Genomic DNA, 18,633 nt, shown 5'->3' on the forward strand with positions numbered 1-18,633 from the left:
GTGTATAGAGCGGCGAGGGGGGGACCCCGAGTGTATAGAGCGGCGAGGGGGGACCCCGAGTGTATAAAGCGGCGAGGGGGGACCCCGAGTGTATAAAGCGGCGAGGGGGGACCCGAGTGTATCGAGCGGTGAGGGGGGACCCGAGTGTATCGAGCGGCGAGGGGGGACCCGAGTGTTTGAAGCGGCGAGGGGGGGCCCGAGTGTCTCGAGCGGCGAGGGGGGACCCGAGTGTATGGAGCGGCGAGGGGGGTCCAAGTGTATGGAGCGGCGAGGGGGGGCCCGAGTGTCTCGAGCGGCGAGGGGGGACCCGAGTGTCTCGAGCGGCGAGGGGGGACCCGAGTGTCTCGAGCGGCGAGGGGGGACCCGAGTGTTTAGAGCGGCGAGGGGGGACCCCGAGTGTATAGAGCGGCGAGGGGGGACCCGAGTGTATAAAGCGGCGAGGGTGGGGACCCGAGTCTATAAAGCGGCGAGGGTGGGACCCGAGTGTACAGAGCGGCGATGGGGGGACCCGAGTGTATAAAGCGGCGAGGGGGGACCCGAGTGTATCGAGCGGCGAGGGGGGACCCGAGTGTATAAAGCGGCGAGGGGGGGCCCGAGTGTATGAAGCGGCGAGGGGGGACCCGAGTGTATAGAGCGGCGAGGGGGTACCCGAGTGTATAAAGCGGCGAGGGGGGGCCCGAGTGTATAAAGCGGCGAGGGGGGGGCTCAAGTGTATAGAGCGGCGAGGGGGGCCCCGAGTGTATAGAGCGGCGATGGGGGGGACCCGAGTGTATGCAGCGGCGAGGGGGGGCCCAAGTGTATGGAGCGGCGAGGGGGGCCCCGAGTGTAAAAGCGGCGAGGGGGCCCCGAGTGTATAAAGCGGGAGGGGGGACCCGAGTGTATAAAGCGGGGAGGGGGGACCCGAGTGTCTCGAGCGGCGAGGGGGGACCCGAGTGTCTCGAGCGGCGAGGGGGGACCCGAGTGTCTCGAGCGGCGAGGGGGGACCCGAGTGTCTCGAGCGGCGAGGGGGGACCCGAGTGTCTCTAGCGGCGAGGGGGGACCCGAGTGTAAAAGTGGCGAGGGGGGACCCCGAGTGTATAGAGCGGCGAGGGGGGGACCCGAGTGTATAAAGCGGCGAGGGGGGACCCCGAGTGTATAGAGCGGCGAGGGGGGGACCCCGAGTGTATAGAGCGGCGAGGGGGGGACCCGAGTGTATAGAGCGGCGAGGGGGGGACCCGAGTGTATAGAGCGGCGAGGGGGGACACGAGTGTATCAAGTGGGGAGGGGGGACCCGAGTGTATAGAGCGGCGAGGGGGGGACACGAGTGTATAGAGCGGCGAGGGGGGGACCCGAGTGTATAGAGCGGCGAGGGGGGACCCGAGTGTATAGAGCGGCGAGGGGGGACCCCGAGTGTATAAAGCGGCGAGGGGGGGACCCGAGTGTATAAAGCGGCGAGGGGGGGACCCGAGTGAAAAGAGCGGCGAGGGGGGGACCCGAGTGTATGGAGCGGCGAGGGGGGGACCCGAGTGTATAAAGCGGCGAGGGGGGGCCCGAGTGTATAAAGCGGCGAGGGGGTACCCGAGTGTATAAAGCGGCGAGGGGGGGCCCGAGTGTATAAAGCGGCGAGGGGGGGGCTCAAGTGTATCGAGCGGCGAGGGGGGCCCCGAGTGTATAGAGCGGCGATGGAGGGGACCCGAGTGTATGGAGCGGCGAGGGGGGGACCCCGAGTGTATGCAGCGGCGAGGGGGGGCCCAAGTGTATAGAGCGGCGATGGGGGGGACCCGAGTGTATGCAGCGGCGAGGGGGGGCCCAAGTGTATAGAGCGGCGATGGAGGGGACCCGAGTGTATAGAGCGGCGAGGGGGGGACCCCGAGTGTATCAAGTGGGGAGGGGGGACCCGAGTGTATCAAGTGGGGAGGGGGGACCCGAGTGTATAAAGCGGGGAGGGGGGACCCGAGTGTCTCGAGCGGCGAGGGGGGACCCGAGTGTATAAAGCGGGGAGGGGGGACCCGAGTCTATCAAGTGGGGAGGGGGGACCCGAGTCTATCAAGTGGGGAGGGGGGACCCGAGTGTAAAAGCGGCGAGGGGGGACCCGAGTGTCTCGAGCGGCGAGGGGGGCCCCGAGTGTAAAAGCGGCGAGGGGGGGACCCCGAGTGTATAAAGCGGCGAGGGGGGACCCGAGTGTATAGAGCGGCGAGGGGGGACCCCGAGTGTATAGAGCGGCGAGGGGGGGACCCGAGTGTATAGAGCGGCGAGGGGGGACACGAGTGTATCAAGTGGGGAGGGGGGACCCGAGTGTATAAAGCGGCGAGGGGGGGACCCCGAGTGTATAAAGCGGCGAGGGGGGGACCCGAGTGTATAGAGCGGCGAGGGGGGACCCGAGTGTATAGAGCGGCGAGGGGGGGACCCGAGTGTATAGAGCGGCGAGGGGGGACACGAGTGTATCAAGTGGGGAGGGGGGACCCGAGTGTATAAAGCGGCGAGGGGGGGACCCCGAGTGTATAAAGCGGCGAGGGGGGGACCCGAGTGTATAAAGCGGCGAGGGGGGGACCCGAGTGTATCGAGCGGCGAGGGGGGACCCGAGTGTATAGAGCGGCGAGGGGGGGACCCGAGTGTATAAAGCGGCGAGGGGGGACCCGAGTGTATCGAGCGGCGAGGGGGGACCCGAGTGTATAGAGCGGCGAGGGGGGGACCCGAGTGTATAAAGCGGCGAGGGGGGGACCCGAGTGTCTCGAGCGGCGAGGGGGGACCCGAGTGTCTCGAGCGGCGAGGGGGGACCCGAGTGTTTGAAGCGGCGAGGGGGGGCCCAAGTGTATAAAGCGGCGAGGGGGGGACCCGAGTGTCTCGAGCGGCGAGGGGGGACCCGAGTGTCTCGAGCGGCGAGGGGGGGACCCGAGTGTATGGAGCGGCGAGGGGGGGCCCGAGTGTCTCGAGCGGCGAGGGGGGACCCGAGTGTCTCGAGCGGCGAGGGGGGACCCGAGTGTTTAGAGCGGCGAGGGGGGACCCGAGTGTATAAAGCGGCGAGGGGGGACCCGAGTGTATAAAGCGGCGAGGGGGGCCCCGAGTGTATAAAGCGGCGAGGGGTGGGGGACCCCGAGTGTATGGAGCGGCGAGGGGGGGACCCGAGTGTATAAAGCGGCGAGGGGGGGCCCGAGTGTATAGAGCGGCGAGGGGGGGCCCGAGTGTATAGATCGGCGAGGGGGGACCCGAGTGTATGAAGCGGCGAGGGGGGACCCGAGTGTATGAAGCGGCGAGGGGGGACCCGAGTGTATAGAGCGGCGAGGGGGGACCCCGAGTGTATAGAGCGGCGAGGGGGGGCCGAGTGTATAGAGCGGCGAGGGGGGACCCCGAGTGTATAAAGCGGCGAGGGGGGCCCCGAGTGTATCAAGCGGCGAGGGGGGACCCGAGTGTGTAGAGCGGCGAGGGGGGACCCGAGTGTAAAAGCGGCGAGGGGGGACCCGAGTGTATCGAGCGGCGAGGGGGGACCCCGAGTGTAAAAGCGGCGAGGGGGGACCCGAGTGTATAGAGCGGCGAGGGGGGACCCGAGTGTATAGAGCAGCGAGGGGGGCCCCGAATGTATAGAGCGGCGAGGGGGGGCCCCGAATGTATAGAGCGGCGAGGGGGGACCCGAGTGTATAAAGCGGCGAGGGTGGGCCCCGAGTGTATAAAGCGGCGAGGGGGGACCCGAGTGTATGAAGCGGCGAGGGGGGGCCCGAGTGTATAGAGCGGCGAGGGGGGGCCCGAGTGTATAGAGCGGCGAGGGGGGACCCGAGTGTATCGAGCGGCGAGGGGGGACCCGAGTGTATAAAGCGGCGAGGGTGGGCCCCGAGTGTATAAAGCGGCGAGGGGGGACCCGAGTGTATGAAGCGGCGAGGGGGGGCCCGAGTGTATAGAGCGGCGAGGGGGGGCCCGAGTGTATAGATCGGCGAGGGGGGACCCGAGTGTATGAAGCGGCGAGGGGGGACCCGAGTGTATGAAGCGGCGAGGGGGGACCCGAGTGTATAGAGCGGCGAGGGGGGACCCCGAGTGTATAGAGCGGCGAGGGGGGACCCCGAGTGTATAAAGCGGCGAGGGGGGACCCCGAGTGTATAAAGCGGCGAGGGGGGCCCCGAGTGTATCAAGCGGCGAGGGGGGACCCGAGTGTGTAGAGCGGCGAGGGGGGACCCGAGTGTATAAAGCGGCGAGGGGGCCCCCGAGTGTATAGAGCGGCGAGGGGGACCCGAGTGTATAGAGCGGCGAGGGGGACCCGAGTGTATCGAGCGGCGAGGGGGGACCCCGAGTGTAAAAGCGGCGAGGGGGGACCCGAGTGTATAGAGCGGCGAGGGGGGACCCGAGTGTATAGAGCAGCGAGGGGGGGCCCCGAATGTATAGAGCGGCGAGGGGGGGCCCCGAATGTATAGAGCGGCGAGGGGGGACCCGAGTGTATGAAGCGGCGAGGGGGGCCCCGAGTGTATAAAGCGGCGAGGGGGGACCCGAGTGTATGAAGCGGCGAGGGGGGGCCCGAGTGTATAGAGCGGCGAGGGGGGGCCCGAGTGTATAGATCGGCGAGGGGGGACCCGAGTGTATGAAGCGGCGAGGGGGGACCCGAGTGTATGAAGCGGCGAGGGGGGACCCGAGTGTATAGAGCGGCGAGGGGGGACCCCGAGTGTATAGAGCGGCGAGGGGGGGCCGAGTGTATAGAGCGGCGAGGGGGGACCCCGAGTGTATAAAGCGGCGAGGGGGGCCCCGAGTGTATCGAGCGGCGAGGGGGGACCCGAGTGTATAGAGCGGCGAGGGGGGACCCGAGTGTATAGAGCGGCGAGGGGGGGCCCCGAATGTATAGAGCGGCGAGGGGGGGCCCCGAATGTATAGAGCGGCGAGGGGGGCCCCGAATGTATAGAGCGGCGAGGGGGGGACACGAGTGTATAGAGCGGCGAGGGGGGGACCCGAGTGTATAGAGCGGCGAGGGGGGGCCCGAGTGTATAGAGCGGCGAGGGGGGGACCCGAGTGTCTCGAGCGGCGAGGGGGGGCCCGAGTGTATAGAGCGGCGAGGGGGGGACCCGAGTGTATAAAGCGGCGAGGGGGGGCCCGAGTGTATGGAGCGGCGAGGGGGGACCCGAGTGTATGAAGCGGCGAGGGGGGGCCCGAGTGTATGGAGCGGCGAGGGGGGACCCGAGTGTATAGAGCGGCGAGGGGGGACCCGAGTGTATAGAGCGGCGAGGGGGGCCCCGAGTGTATAGAGCGGCGAGGGGGGACCCGAGTGTATGAAGCGGCGAGGGGGGGCCCGAGTGTATGAAGCGGCGAGGGGGCCCCGAATGTATAGAGCGGCGAGGGGGGGCCGAGTGTATCGAGCGGCGAGGGGGGACCCGAGTGTATAGAGTGGCGAGGGGGGGCCGAGTGTATAGAGCGGCGAGGGGGGACCCGAGTGTATAGAGCGGCGAGGGGGGGCCGAGTGTATAGAGCGGCGAGGGGGGACCCCGAGTGTATAAAGCGGCGAGGGGGGCCCCGAGTGTATAGAGCGGCGAGGGGGGGCCCGAGTGGAAAAAGCGGCGAGGGGGGGCCCCCGAGTGGAAAAAGCGGCGAGGGGGGGGCCCCGAGTGGAAAAAGCGGCGGCGAGGGGGGACCCGAGTGTATGGAGCGGCGAGGGGGGACCCCGAGTGTATCGAGCGGCGAGGGGGGGACCCGAGTGTATGAAGCGGCGAGGGGGGGGACCCGAGTGTATAAAGCGGCGAGGGGGGACCCGAGTGTATGGAGCGGCGAGGGGGGACCCCGAGTGTATCGAGCGGCGAGGGGGGGACCCGAGTGTATGAAGCGGCGAGGGGGGACCCGAGTGTATAAAGCGGCGAAGGGGGACCCGAGTGTATCGAGCGGTGAGGGGGGACCCCGAGTGTATAGAGCGGCGAGGGGGGACCCGAGTGTATAAAGCGGCGAGGGGGGGGCCCGAGTGTATAAAGCGGCGAGGGGGGGCCCGAGTGAAAAGAGCGGCGAGGGGGGACCCCGAGTGTATAAAGCGGCGAGGGGGGACCCCGAGTGTATAAAGCGGCGAGGGGGGACCCCGAGTGTATAAAGCGGCGAGGGGGGACCCGAGTGTATAAAGCGGCGAGGGGGGACCCGAGTGTATAAAGCGGCGAGGGGGGACCCCGAGTGTATAAAGCGGCGAGGGGGGACCCCGAGTGTATGGAGTGGCGAGGGGGGGCCGAGTGTATAGAGCGGCGAGGGGGGACCCCGAGTGTATAAAGCGGCGAGGGGGGACCCCGAGTGCATAAAGCGGCGAGGGGGGACCCGAGTGTATAAAGCGGCGAGGGGGGACCCGAGTGTATAGAGCGGCGAGGGGGGACCCGAGTGTATCGAGCGGCGAGGGGGGACCCCGAGTGTATAGAGCGGCGAGGGGGGACCCGAGTGTATAAAGCGGCGAGGGGGGACCCGAGTGTATAAAGCGGCGAGGGGGGGGCCCGAGTGTTTCAAGCGGCGAGGGGGGGGCCCCCGAGTGTTTAAAGCGGCGAGGGGGGACCCGAGTGTCTGGAGCGGCGAGGGGGGACCCCGAGTGTATAAAGCGGCAAGGGGGCACCAGAGTGTATAGAGCGGCGAGGGGGGGACCCGAGTGTATAAAGCGACGAGGGGGGGCCCCGAGTGTATGGAGCGGCGAGGGGGGGACCCGAGTGTATGGAGCGGCGAGGGGGGGACCCGAGTGTATAAAGCGACGAGGGGGGGCCCCGAGTGTATGCAGCGGCGAGGGGGGACCCGAGTGTATGGAGCGGCGAGGGGGGGCCCCGAGTGTATGCAGCGGCGAGGGGGGACCCGAGTGTTTGAAGCGGCGAGGGGGGGCCCAAGTGTATGGAGCGGCGAGGGGGGACCCGAGTGTCTCGAGCGGCGAGGGGGGACCCGAGTGTCTCGAGCGGCGAGGGGGGACCCGAGTGTCTCGAGCGGCGAGGGGGGACCCGAGTGTATAGAGCGGCGAGGGGGGACCCGAGTGTATAGAGCGGCGAGGGGGGGCCGAGTGTATAGAGCGGCGAGGGGGGACCCCGAGTGTATGGAGCGGCGAGGGGGGCCCCGAGTGTATGGAGCGGCGAGGGGGGGCCGAGTGTATAGAGCGGCGAGGGGGGGACCCGAGTGTATAGAGCGGCGAGGGGGGGACCCCGAGTGTATAGAGCGGCGAGGGGGGACCCCGAGTGTATAAAGCGGCGAGGGGGGACCCCGAGTGTATAAAGCGGCGAGGGGGGACCCCGAGTGTATCGAGCGGTGAGGGGGGACCCGAGTGTATAAAGCGGCGAGGGGGGACCCCGAGTGTATAGAGCGGCGAGGGGGGACCCCGAGTGTATAGAGCGGCGAGGGGGGACCCCGAGTGTATAAAGCGGCGAGGGGGGACCCCGAGTGCATAAAGCGGCGAGGGGGGACCCCGAGTGTATCGAGCGGCGAGGGGGGACCCGAGTGTATCGAGCGGCGAGGGGGGACCCGAGTGTTTGAAGCGGCGAGGGGGGGCCCGAGTGTCTCGAGCGGCGAGGGGGGACCCGAGTGTATGGAGCGGCGAGGGGGGGCCCGAGTGTCTCGAGCGGCGAGGGGGGGCCCGAGTGTCTCGAGCGGCGAGGGGGGACCCGAGTGTCTCGAGCGGCGAGGGGGGACCCGAGTGTCTCGAGCGGCGAGGGGGGACCCGAGTGTTTAGAGCGGCGAGGGGGGACCCGAGTGTATAGAGCGGCGATGGGGGGACCCGAGTGTATGGAGCGGCGATGGGGGGACCCGAGTCTATAAAGCGGCGAGGGGGGACCCGAGTGTATCGAGCGGCGAGGGGGGACCCGAGTGTATCGAGCGGCGAGGGGGGACCCGAGTGTATAAAGCGGCGAGGGGGGGCCCGAGTGTATGAAGCGGCGAGGGGGGACCCGAGTGTATAGAGCGGCGAGGGGGTACCCGAGTGTATAAAGCGGCGAGGGGGGGCCCGAGTGTATAAAGCGGCGAGGGGGGGGCTCAAGTGTATAGAGCGGCGAGGGGGGCCCCGAGTGTATAGAGCGGCGATGGGGGGGACCCGAGTGTATGCAGCGGCGAGGGGGGGCCCAAGTGTATGGAGCGGCGAGGGGGGCCCCGAGTGTAAAAGCGGCGAGGGGGCCCCGAGTGTATAAAGCGGGAGGGGGGACCCGAGTGTATAAAGCGGGGAGGGGGGACCCGAGTGTATAGAGCGGCGATGGGGGGGACCCGAGTGTATGCAGCGGCGAGGGGGGGCCCAAGTGTATGGAGCGGCGAGGGGGGCCCCGAGTGTAAAAGCGGCGAGGGGGCCCCGAGTGTATAAAGCGGGAGGGGGGACCCGAGTGTATAAAGCGGGGAGGGGGGACCCGAGTGTCTCGAGCGGCGAGGGGGGACCCGAGTGTCTCGAGCGGCGAGGGGGGACCCGAGTGTCTCTAGCGGCGAGGGGGGACCCGAGTGTAAAAGTGGCGAGGGGGGACCCCGAGTGTATAGAGCGGCGAGGGGGGGACCCGAGTGTATAAAGCGGCGAGGGGGGACCCCGAGTGTATAGAGCGGCGAGGGGGGGACCCCGAGTGTATAGAGCGGCGAGGGGGGACACGAGTGTATCAAGTGGGGAGGGGGGACCCGAGTGTATAGAGCGGCGAGGGGGGGACACGAGTGTATCAAGTGGGGAGGGGGGACCCGAGTGTATAGAGCGGCGAGGGGGGGACACGAGTGTATAGAGCGGCGAGGGGGGGACCCGAGTGTATAGAGCGGCGAGGGGGGACCCGAGTGTATAGAGCGGCGAGGGGGGGACCCGAGTGAAAAGAGCGGCGAGGGGGGGACCCGAGTGTATAAAGCGGCGAGGGGGGGACCCGAGTGAAAAGAGCGGCGAGGGGGGGACCCGAGTGTATGGAGCGGCGAGGGGGGGACCCGAGTGTATAAAGCGGCGAGGGGGTGCCCGAGTGTATAAAGCGGCGAGGGGGGGCCCGAGTGTATAAAGCGGCGAGGGGGGGGCTCAAGTGTATCGAGCGGCGAGGGGGGCCCCGAGTGTATAGAGCGGCGATGGAGGGGACCCGAGTGTATGGAGCGGCGAGGGGGGGACCCCGAGTGTATGCAGCGGCGAGGGGGGGCCCAAGTGTATAGAGCGGCGATGGGGGGGACCCGAGTGTATGCAGCGGCGAGGGGGGGCCCAAGTGTATAGAGCGGCGATGGAGGGGACCCGAGTGTATAGAGCGGCGAGGGGGGCCCCGAGTGTAAAAGCGGCGAGGGGGGGACCCCGAGTGTATAAAGCGGCGAGGGGGGACCCCGAGTGTATAGAGCGGCGAGGGGGGGACCCGAGTGTATAGAGCGGCGAGGGGGGACACGAGTGTATCAAGTGGGGAGGGGGGACCCGAGTGTATAAAGCGGCGAGGGGGGGACCCCGAGTGTATAAAGCGGCGAGGGGGGGACCCGAGTGTATAAAGCGGCGAGGGGGGGACCCGAGTGTATCGAGCGGCGAGGGGGGACCCGAGTGTATAGAGCGGCGAGGGGGGGACCCGAGTGTATAAAGCGGCGAGGGGGGGACCCGAGTGTCTCGAGCGGCGAGGGGGGACCCGAGTGTCTCGAGCGGCGAGGGGGGACCCGAGTGTTTGAAGCGGCGAGGGGGGGCCCAAGTGTATAAAGCGGCGAGGGGGGGACCCGAGTGTCTCGAGCGGCGAGGGGGGACCCGAGTGTCTCGAGCGGCGAGGGGGGGACCCGAGTGTATGGAGCGGCGAGGGGGGGCCCGAGTGTCTCGAGCGGCGAGGGGGGACCCGAGTGTATCGAGCGGCGAGGGGGGACCCGAGTGTTTAGAGCGGCGAGGGGGGACCCGAGTGTATAAAGCGGCGAGGGGGGACCCGAGTGTATAAAGCGGCGAGGGGGGCCCCGAGTGTATAAAGCGGCGAGGGGTGGGGGACCCCGAGTGTATGGAGCGGCGAGGGGGGGACCCGAGTGTATAAAGCGGCGAGGGGGGACCCCGAGTGTATAAAGCGGCGAGGGGGGACCCGAGTGTATCGAGCGGCGAGGGGGGACCCGAGTGTATCGAGCGGCGAGGGGGGACCCGAGTGTATCGAGCGGCGAGGGGGGACTCCGAGTGTATAAAGCGGCGAGGGGGGACCCGAGTGTGTAGAGCGGCGAGGGGGGACCCGAGTGTATAAAGCGGCGAGGGGGGGGCCCGAGTGTATAAAGCGGCGAGGGGGGGCCCGAGTGTTTCAAGCGGCGACGGGGGGAGCCCCCGAGTGTATAAAGCGGCGAGGGGGGACCCGAGTGTCTGGAGCGGCGAGGGGGGACCCCGAGTGTATAAAGCGGCGAGGGGGGACCCGAGTGTCTGGAGCGGCGAGGGGGGGACCCGAGTGTATAAAGCGACGAGGGGGGGCCCCGAGTGTATGGAGCGGCGAGGGGGGGACCCGAGTGTATGGAGCGGCGAGGGGGGACCCGAGTGTTTGAAGCGGCGAGGGGGGGCCCAAGTGTCTCGAGCGGCGAGGGGGGGCCCGAGTGTCTCGAGCGGCGAGGGGGGACCCGAGTGTCTCGAGCGGCGAGGGGGGACCCGAGTGTTTAGAGCGGCGAGGGGGGACCCGAGTGTTTAGAGCGGCGAGGGGGGGCCCGAGTGTATGAAGCGGCGAGGGGGGACCCGAGTGTATAGAGCGGCGAGGGGGTACCCGAGTGTATAAAGCGGCGAGGGGGGGCCCGAGTGTATAAAGCGGCGAGGGGGGGGCTCAAGTGTATAGAGCGGCGAGGGGGGCCCCGAGTGTATAGAGCGGCGAGGGGGGACCCGAGTGTATAAAGTGGCGAGTGGGGGCCCCGAGTGTTTTAAGCGGCGAGGGGGGGCCCGAGTGTATGGAGCGGCGAGGGGGGGCCCCGAGTGTATGGAGCGGCGAGGGGGGGCCCCGAGTGTATGGAGCGGCGAGGGGGGGCCCGAGTGTATAAAGCGGGGAGGGGGGGCCCGAGTGTATAAAGCGGCGAGGGGGGGCCCGAGTGTATAAAGCGGCGAGGGGGGACCCGAGTGTGTGGAGCGGCGAGGGGGGGCCCGAGTGTATAAAGCGGCGAGGGGGGACCTGAAAAATCAAAAAGGGATGTCACAACATAAGGAGGAGCGGCGGGGGGTAAGTTACAGATAAGTATTTAGTTTATTGGTTACTGTTTTGAGTAGTGGTTCATGTTTTTTTTTAGTGGTTAGAATTTTAGTGTTTTAGTATCAGCTGAACAGTTAAATAGCCTCAAAGCTAAACAAACTTCCCCTGGGAGTGTGGCACTCGGTGTTGAATACCAGTGAGGGTGATGACACTTCCGGGGTGTGCAGTCAGAAGCAAATCCATGGCACTGTAGGAGACTCGGCTACACAGGGGGGCACAAGAAACTGTAGAAATGCAGTTGTTGTTGGGGATTCAATGGACAGGGGTTTCTGCAACCGCAGACATGAGTCCCGAATGATGTGTTGCCTCCCTGGTGCCGGGGTAAGGGACATCACTGAACGGGTGCAGGACATTCTACAAGGGGAAGGGGAAATGCCGGAAGTTGTGGTCCATGTGGGAACCAATGACACAGGCAGGAAAAAGGGATTGAGGTCCTGCAGTCAGAGTTTCGGGAGCTAGGGAGGATGTTAAAAAGCAGGACCTCAAAGGTAGTAATCTCTGGATTACACCCAGTGCCACGTGCTAGTGAGTATAGGAATTGTAGGATAAAATAGGTTAATAATGCGTAGCTGGACAAATGATGCAGGAGGGAGGGCTTCAGATTCCTGGGACATTGGGACAAGTTCTGGGGCAGGAGGGACCTGTTCAAGATGGACGGGTTGCACCTCAACAGAGCTGGGACCAATGTCCTTGCGGGGAGGTTAACTCGTGCTGTGGGGCAGGGTTTAAACAAATTTGGCAGGGGTTGGATACCAGGATGAAGGAGAGAGGAGAAACAAGATGCACAGAGGGCTGGGAGGGACAAATAGCACTCGAGTGAAGAGTAGTTTAGAAATTGGAGGGATCAGACAAGGGCCAAATGCGAGGCAGTCTAAGATGAGATTGGAGCGCATGTGCGTAAATGCACGAAACATGATAAATAAGGTTGGTGAGCTGCAAGCACAAGTCGCCACATGGGACTATGATATAGTGGCAATAACAGAGACGTGGCTCAAAGAAGGGGAGGATTGGGAACTTAATATTCCTGGCTGCAAGGTATTCAGGAAAGATCGGGTGCTAGCTTTTTGAAAGATCTATCTAATTAGTCCCACTCCCCTACTCTTTCCCTCTAGCCCTACAATTTTTTTCTTTTCAAGTATATATCTAATTCCCTTTTGAAAGTTACTATTAAATCTGCTTCCACCACCCTTTCAGGCAGTGCATTCCATATCATCATAACTCGCTGCGTAAAAAAAATTCTCCTCAACTCTCCTCTGGTTCTTTTGCCCCTTACCTTAAATCTGTGTCCTCTGGTTACCGACCCTCCTGCCAGTGGAAACAGTTTCTCCTTATTTATTCTATAAAAACCCATCATAATTTTGAACACCTCAATCAAATCTCCGCTTAACCTTCTCTGCTCTAAGGAGAACAATCCCAGCTTCTCTAGCCTTTCCACATAACTGAAGCCTCTCATCCCTGGTACCATTCTAGTAAATCTCCTTTGCACTCTCTCAAAAGCTTTGACATCCTTCCTAAAGTGTGGTGCCCAGAATTGTACACAACACTCCAGCTGAGGCCTAACCAATGATTTATAAAGGTTTAGCATAGCTTCCTTGCTTTTGTACTCTTTGCAGCTATTTATAAAGTCCGTGCAACAATCTGTGCTATCATATGGTGGATATGGTTACTCATGCAATTTGTGCCATATGATGTGTGTTCAAGCTGTTCCAGTACAGCTACAACACTGGCATCTACCCGACAATGTGGAAAATTGCCCAGGTATGTCCTGTTCACAAAAAGCAGGACAAAGCCAATCCGGCCAATTACCGCCCCATCAGTTCCATTCGCGACCCCTCAGATAATGAAGCAATCCGTGCCCGCATGCAGCAAGACCTGGACAACATCCAGGCTTGGGCTCAGAAGTGGCAAGTAAATTTGCGCCAGACGAGTGCCAGGCAATGACCATCTCCAACAAGAGAGAGTCTAACCACCTCCCCTTGACGTTCAATGGCATTACCATCGCCGAATCCCCCACCATCAACATCCTGGGGGTCACCATTGACCAGAAACTTAACTGGACCAGCCATATAAATACTGTGGCTACAAGAGCAGGTCAGAGGCTGGGTATTCTGCGGCGAGTGACTCACCTCCTGACTCCCCAAAGCCTTTCCACCATCCACAAGGCACAAGTGAGGAGTGTGTTGGAATACTCTCCACTTGCCTGGATGAGTGCAGCTCCAACAACAGTCAAGAAGCTCGACACCATCCAGGACAAATCAGCCCGCTTGATTGGCACCCCATTCACTCCCTTCACCACCGGCGCACTGTGGCTGCAGTGTGTACCATCCACAGGATGCACTGCAGCAACTCGCCAAGGCTTCTTCGACAGCACCTCCAAAACCTGCCACCTCTACCACCTAGAAGGACTAGAGCAGCAGGCACATGGGAACAATGCCACCATGGGCACATTCCCCTCCAAGTCACACACCATTCTGACTTGGAAATATATCGCCGTTCCTTCATCGTCGCTGGGTCAAAATCCTGGAACTCCCTTCCTAACAGCACTGTGGGAGAACCTTCACCACACGGACTGCAACGGTTCAAGAAGGCGGCTCACCACCACCTTCTCAAGGGCAATTAGGGATGGGCAATAAATGCTGGCCTCGCCAGCGACGCCCACATCCCATGAATGAATAAAAATAAATTATATTGTGTATATGTACTCCAGTTTTATGCCGAAGTGTGGTAGTAATCTGTGCAAATTCAGATGCATTGAGCTTGTATAAGTAAACATAGATATTATATTGCTCTAATTTTTACTGTATCAGTCTGAACATACAGAACTTGATAAAAAGCAAATATAGAAATCTCAGTCAGATTTTCAATAGAAAATTTTTATGTAATAGGCAAGCAGGGATTTTCTCTCTAGAATTGTGGGTTGGAACATTTCTAGTGCTTAAATACAGAGGAATGTTTTTTGGAAAGTTGGAAAACTCCACAAAGGTTCAATTTTGTGTGGGAAATAACCCCCAAGGGTGAAAGAGGGGAATTATCTGGGACCATCCTACCACAATGTTGTAAAGCTAAACTTAATTTCTCACTTGACTGCGCAAAATTTGGGGGTAGGAGGTGGTAATTTTTCAGCGACAGTCAGGAGTAGTGATGTTTTTATGTTTACTTTGAAATCCCTCCCTCACAATTTAAGGAAAGTAATACTTTGTGTGCACTTAGCTTGAGGACATCCTGTCTTACCAAACTTGATAGGTTTGATGATTAGTAAATTTAACCTTTGGTCTTGTTTCCATGCTTCATGCTGTCTTCACATGACTAGAGAGTCCATATGGCCATTATTCCAGTTCTAATTTTCTGTGGTGTCATTCGGTTGATTTGTTGTTAGTGATGCAATCAGGTGTTTCAAGCTCACTCAGATACTTTTCCTCATGTTTGCACAACACAAGTCAGCTGCCAAAATCAAGCACTTGCTCTCTCTATACAGAATTGTGACCTTATGGCAAAGTAAGCTGATTGTGTTCCCTGGATGAACAATGTATTCCACTATATCTCAAGTCACTTCAGAAGTCAAATATCAGCCACTCAAAACTCCTTATTATAACAAGCTGATCTATTAAAAGTAAGTTTATTCACGAATAGTTATTTATTGAAGAAAGCAATCACAGCAAGATATTTAAATGATTCCATAAACAGAAGTTTGGAGGCTGTTCACAAAGGGTTAAACAGACAAATCAATCAGATGGGATCCTTTGAAAACTTCCCATTTTAATTTGGAATAAAACAAATATTTTCCAGAGAGAGAGAGAAAGTCAGTCTTGATTCCTTCACTAACGAGTGCAATACAACCTTTGGAGGATTTACTTGGGTCCATATCCATCGAGTGGTGTTCCATCCCTGCACCTAACAACCAGAATAGAAAGAAAGCCGATACATGAATTGGCAAGATTTTTTATACTGCTACAAAAATCCTTTGAAGATGGGCACTGACAACATGCGGTGCTTGACATATCGGCTTTCTTTCTATTCTGTTTGTTAGGTGCAGGGATGGAACACCACTCGATGGATATGGACCCAAGTAAATCCTCCAAAGGTTGTATTGCAGTTCCATACCTGTGTTTTACACATCAATACATTCTAACAACTGATCGAAGTAAGCAAATGTTTCTAGTGGCTTACATAAAATTCGGGGTTTGTTAAACAGTGAAGAGGACTTTTAAAGGCTTAAAGCGCTAAGTGGTAGATGCAATTTAATGTAGCTAAGTACAAAATAATACATTTTGGGAGAAAGAATGAGGCATGTGAAATATGCTGAAAGCTGTGAATGAACAGAGACCTAGGGATGCAAATATATAATTCCCTGAAATTGTGGTAGTTAATGCCGTAAAAATGGCATTAGTGTTTTGGATTTTATAAATATGGGCATAATGTACAAAAGTTAAGAAGTAAAATTGTACAAGGCAATGCTTAGACCACAGTTAGGGAACAGTGTACAGTTTTGGGTGCTCCATTATAGAAAGCACATTACAGCCATAAAGAGCGTACAGTGTGTGATAGCAGGGTTAAGAAGCTATAGCTAGGAGGAAGAAATTCAAATTGAGATATTAGGACTACTTCCACTAGGGCAGAGAAGATTAAGAGGTAATTTGATAGATATTAAAAAAATTATGATGGGTTAAGATAAAGTGAATAGGGATATGCTGTCTTCTGGTTGGGAAATCAGTTTTGAGAAGGTCATCAATTTGAAATCCTTACTAAAAGTGTGAATATTTTTAAGGGAACAAGGGATAAATATTTGAACCAGAGAAATGTACAGGGCTGTCAGGAGAGACCGGGGTAGTGGGATTAGTTTTGGATTTCTTTAGCAGAGCTCTCAAACACAGTGGACTGAATGGCCTCCTTTTGTGCTGTAATTTTCTTCGGCTCATTCATTGTTAACTGTTTTGTAACTATAAACATCTTGGACATCTCCAACTTCACTGCAGCGTTTGTTATAAGATGGAATAAGTTTGGTGCTAATAGCTGATTAAAAATCTGTAAAAATAGGATCTACTTTATGGAATTTTGTGGGAAAAGTTACATTGGTAGATTAAATTGTTTCTTTCGGATGTATTTTTCCACAGTTTAACTTTAAATGCTTCTCCCAAGCTGCTTTTATAATAATCAAAATCTGTTCCCACATCTCCAGTTCCTAATATATGTGCCTCTGCAGTAGCTGCAGTGCCCGTGTACACAATCTGTGTAGTTATGAGGATTTCCTCTAATTGTGCTAATTATGATTTTGTACATTTTGAGTTATCCCGTGTTATTTTGCCCTTTTTGTAGGTAGACGAGTCAATGCAGAGAACACGTGCAATGAAAAGCTGGAGAAGACCATTATCCTTTTTACTAAAGTGGTGAGTAATTAAAGCTTTCTTTGAAGTAAATCAGTCTGATATTTCCAACAGTAATTATATTTGGAAACAGCAGAAGGTCGAAAAGAGTATACTTGGCTAATTAGTGTATCACAGCCGCCCAAATGATAATTGATCAGAAGTTATTTCCTAAGGATTAATTAGAATTTGTGTAGTTCAGATTCTTGTCCTGCTTGTTGCAAGAAAATACTTAGACATATAAAATTGTTTCTCAGTTTGTAGCAGGATTTTTTTTTATTCGTTCATGCGATGTGGGGCGTTGCTGGCGAGGCCGGCATTTATTGCCCATCCCTAATTGCCCTTGAGAAGGTGGTGATGAGACGCCTTTTTGAACCGCTGCAGTCCGTGCAGTGAAGGTTCTCCCACAATGCTGTTAGGAAGGGAGTTCCAGGATTTTGACCCAGCGACGATGAAGGAACGGCGATATATTTCCAAGTCAGAATGGTGTGTGACTTGGAGGGGAATGTGCCCATGGTGGCATTGTTCCCATGTGCCTGCTGCTCTTGTCCTTCTAGGTGGTAGAGGTGGCAGGTTTGGGAGGTGCTGTTGAAGAAGCCTTGGCGAGTTGCTGCAATGCATCCTGTGGATGGTACACACTGAAGGGAGTGAATGTTTAGGGTGGTGGAAGGGGTGCCAAACAAGCGGGCTGCTTTGTCCTGGATGGTGTCGAGCTTCTTGAGTGTTGTTGGAGCTGCACTCATCCAGGCAAATGGATAGTATTCCATCACAAGTAAAAGTGCCTTGTGGATGGTGGAAAGGCTTTGGGGAGTCAGGAACTGAACACTGTGCATTCATCAGCAAACATCCCCATTTCTGACCTTCTGATAGAGGAAGGTCATTGATGAAGCAGCTGAAGATGGTTGGGCCTAGGACACTGCCCTGAGGAACTCCTGCAGCAATGCCCTGGGGCTGAGATCATTGGCCTCCAACAACAGGGTTGAGAACCTTTAAATGTTTATATTCTAACCTATGACCATGTTAGTTGAGTTTTACTGGCTGTGAACCAAGCAGCTTTGGAACATTGTGGAGATTAACAGGGTGGTGGTCAAAGAAAATTATTGAACCTGAGAATTTAAGAGAACATAATTGTGGTAGTCATCAATGCAGGATGCTTGAACATTCCTTAATTCAGATGTGTGTTAAATCATTTCCCTAATGCTGAGGATCATAAAATCTTCTGAAGCAATTCAATCATTATCATCAGGCATCACCTTTCTAAACAAAACATTAAAAAAAGATGAAAAATCAAAACATTTTGTAAATCAATTTTTAAACATCTTCAAAATGTCGTGTAACTTTAATTATCTGCCATAATGGAGAACACACCCCAAGTGGTTTTATGATCCAACCCAACCTGATTCGACCATACTCAAAGTTGCAGCCCAGTAGTGATTCTTGACCCAATCTGAACAATGGTTGCAATCCAGAGTGCATGGAAGTTGCAGGAAAATGAACATAAAAGACAACCTGAATTTGCAGCCTTGTAGTTAAGACGTGACCTACCCAAAGCCCTGACTTCTGATTTGTGGATAATCAGAAACGTGCATAAAGTGAATTGTAGAGCTAAACTTACACTGGGAGAGGAAAACAAACTTCGTGCATTCAGTCACACCTCCAAACTGATTGAGTAGTTTTAGGAACAGTGATTATTTAGACCAGTGGCATTTGGAAGACTTTGAATAGTTGAACTTCGTTGTACGTTATTGTCGATCTGGAAAATGAGTCACTTGGTCAGATAACTATAAAGTTTAGAACAGTTTGAGGCTTTGCAATTAGTCGATTTATGCCTGACTGCTGTGTACCTTGTTCATCTCATTTGCACCTGTATCAAAAAAGTTAATTTGAAGGCTTCTAACAGGCAACGATCCTCATCTTTTATGTGGGGGATGTAAAGAGATTCTAATTTGCGAGTTAAAGAAGCCATCTGTGGAAGAGTGAAGAAAGTATTTTATATTTTCATTTTTAAAACAAAGTCAATTGACTTCCTAGTATGGAGATGGAAAATTAGGCAAAAAATGTCTTCTATATATCAGCAAATCCTGTTTGAACAAACTGATTCCACAAGATGCAAAAAAGATGCCATTGGTATATTGTTGCACAATTTATACTGAGCTAGGTTGAGAGTGCTGAAGAGAATGCAGATTGTTGCTCTGAACTCATCAGAAAATATGGTGGTAGGATACCTGAGC

General features: G+C 57.7%; 1 protein-coding gene across 1 annotated transcript in view; it reads left to right on the forward strand.

Annotated features, from left to right (window-relative positions):
• Positions 1-18,633, forward strand: part of ipo11 (importin 11) — a 711,960-nt gene that overhangs the window by 174,710 nt on the left and 518,617 nt on the right. The window contains exon 9 of the mRNA XM_067986592.1: positions 16,356-16,426. Coding sequence (XP_067842693.1) covers positions 16,356-16,426 — 71 coding nt within the window. The remainder of the gene's footprint in view (positions 1-16,355; positions 16,427-18,633) is intronic.

The sequence above is a fragment of the Heptranchias perlo genome, chromosome 1 (assembly GCF_035084215.1).
Source record: "Heptranchias perlo isolate sHepPer1 chromosome 1, sHepPer1.hap1, whole genome shotgun sequence".
Lineage (NCBI taxonomy): Eukaryota > Metazoa > Chordata > Chondrichthyes > Hexanchiformes > Hexanchidae > Heptranchias > Heptranchias perlo.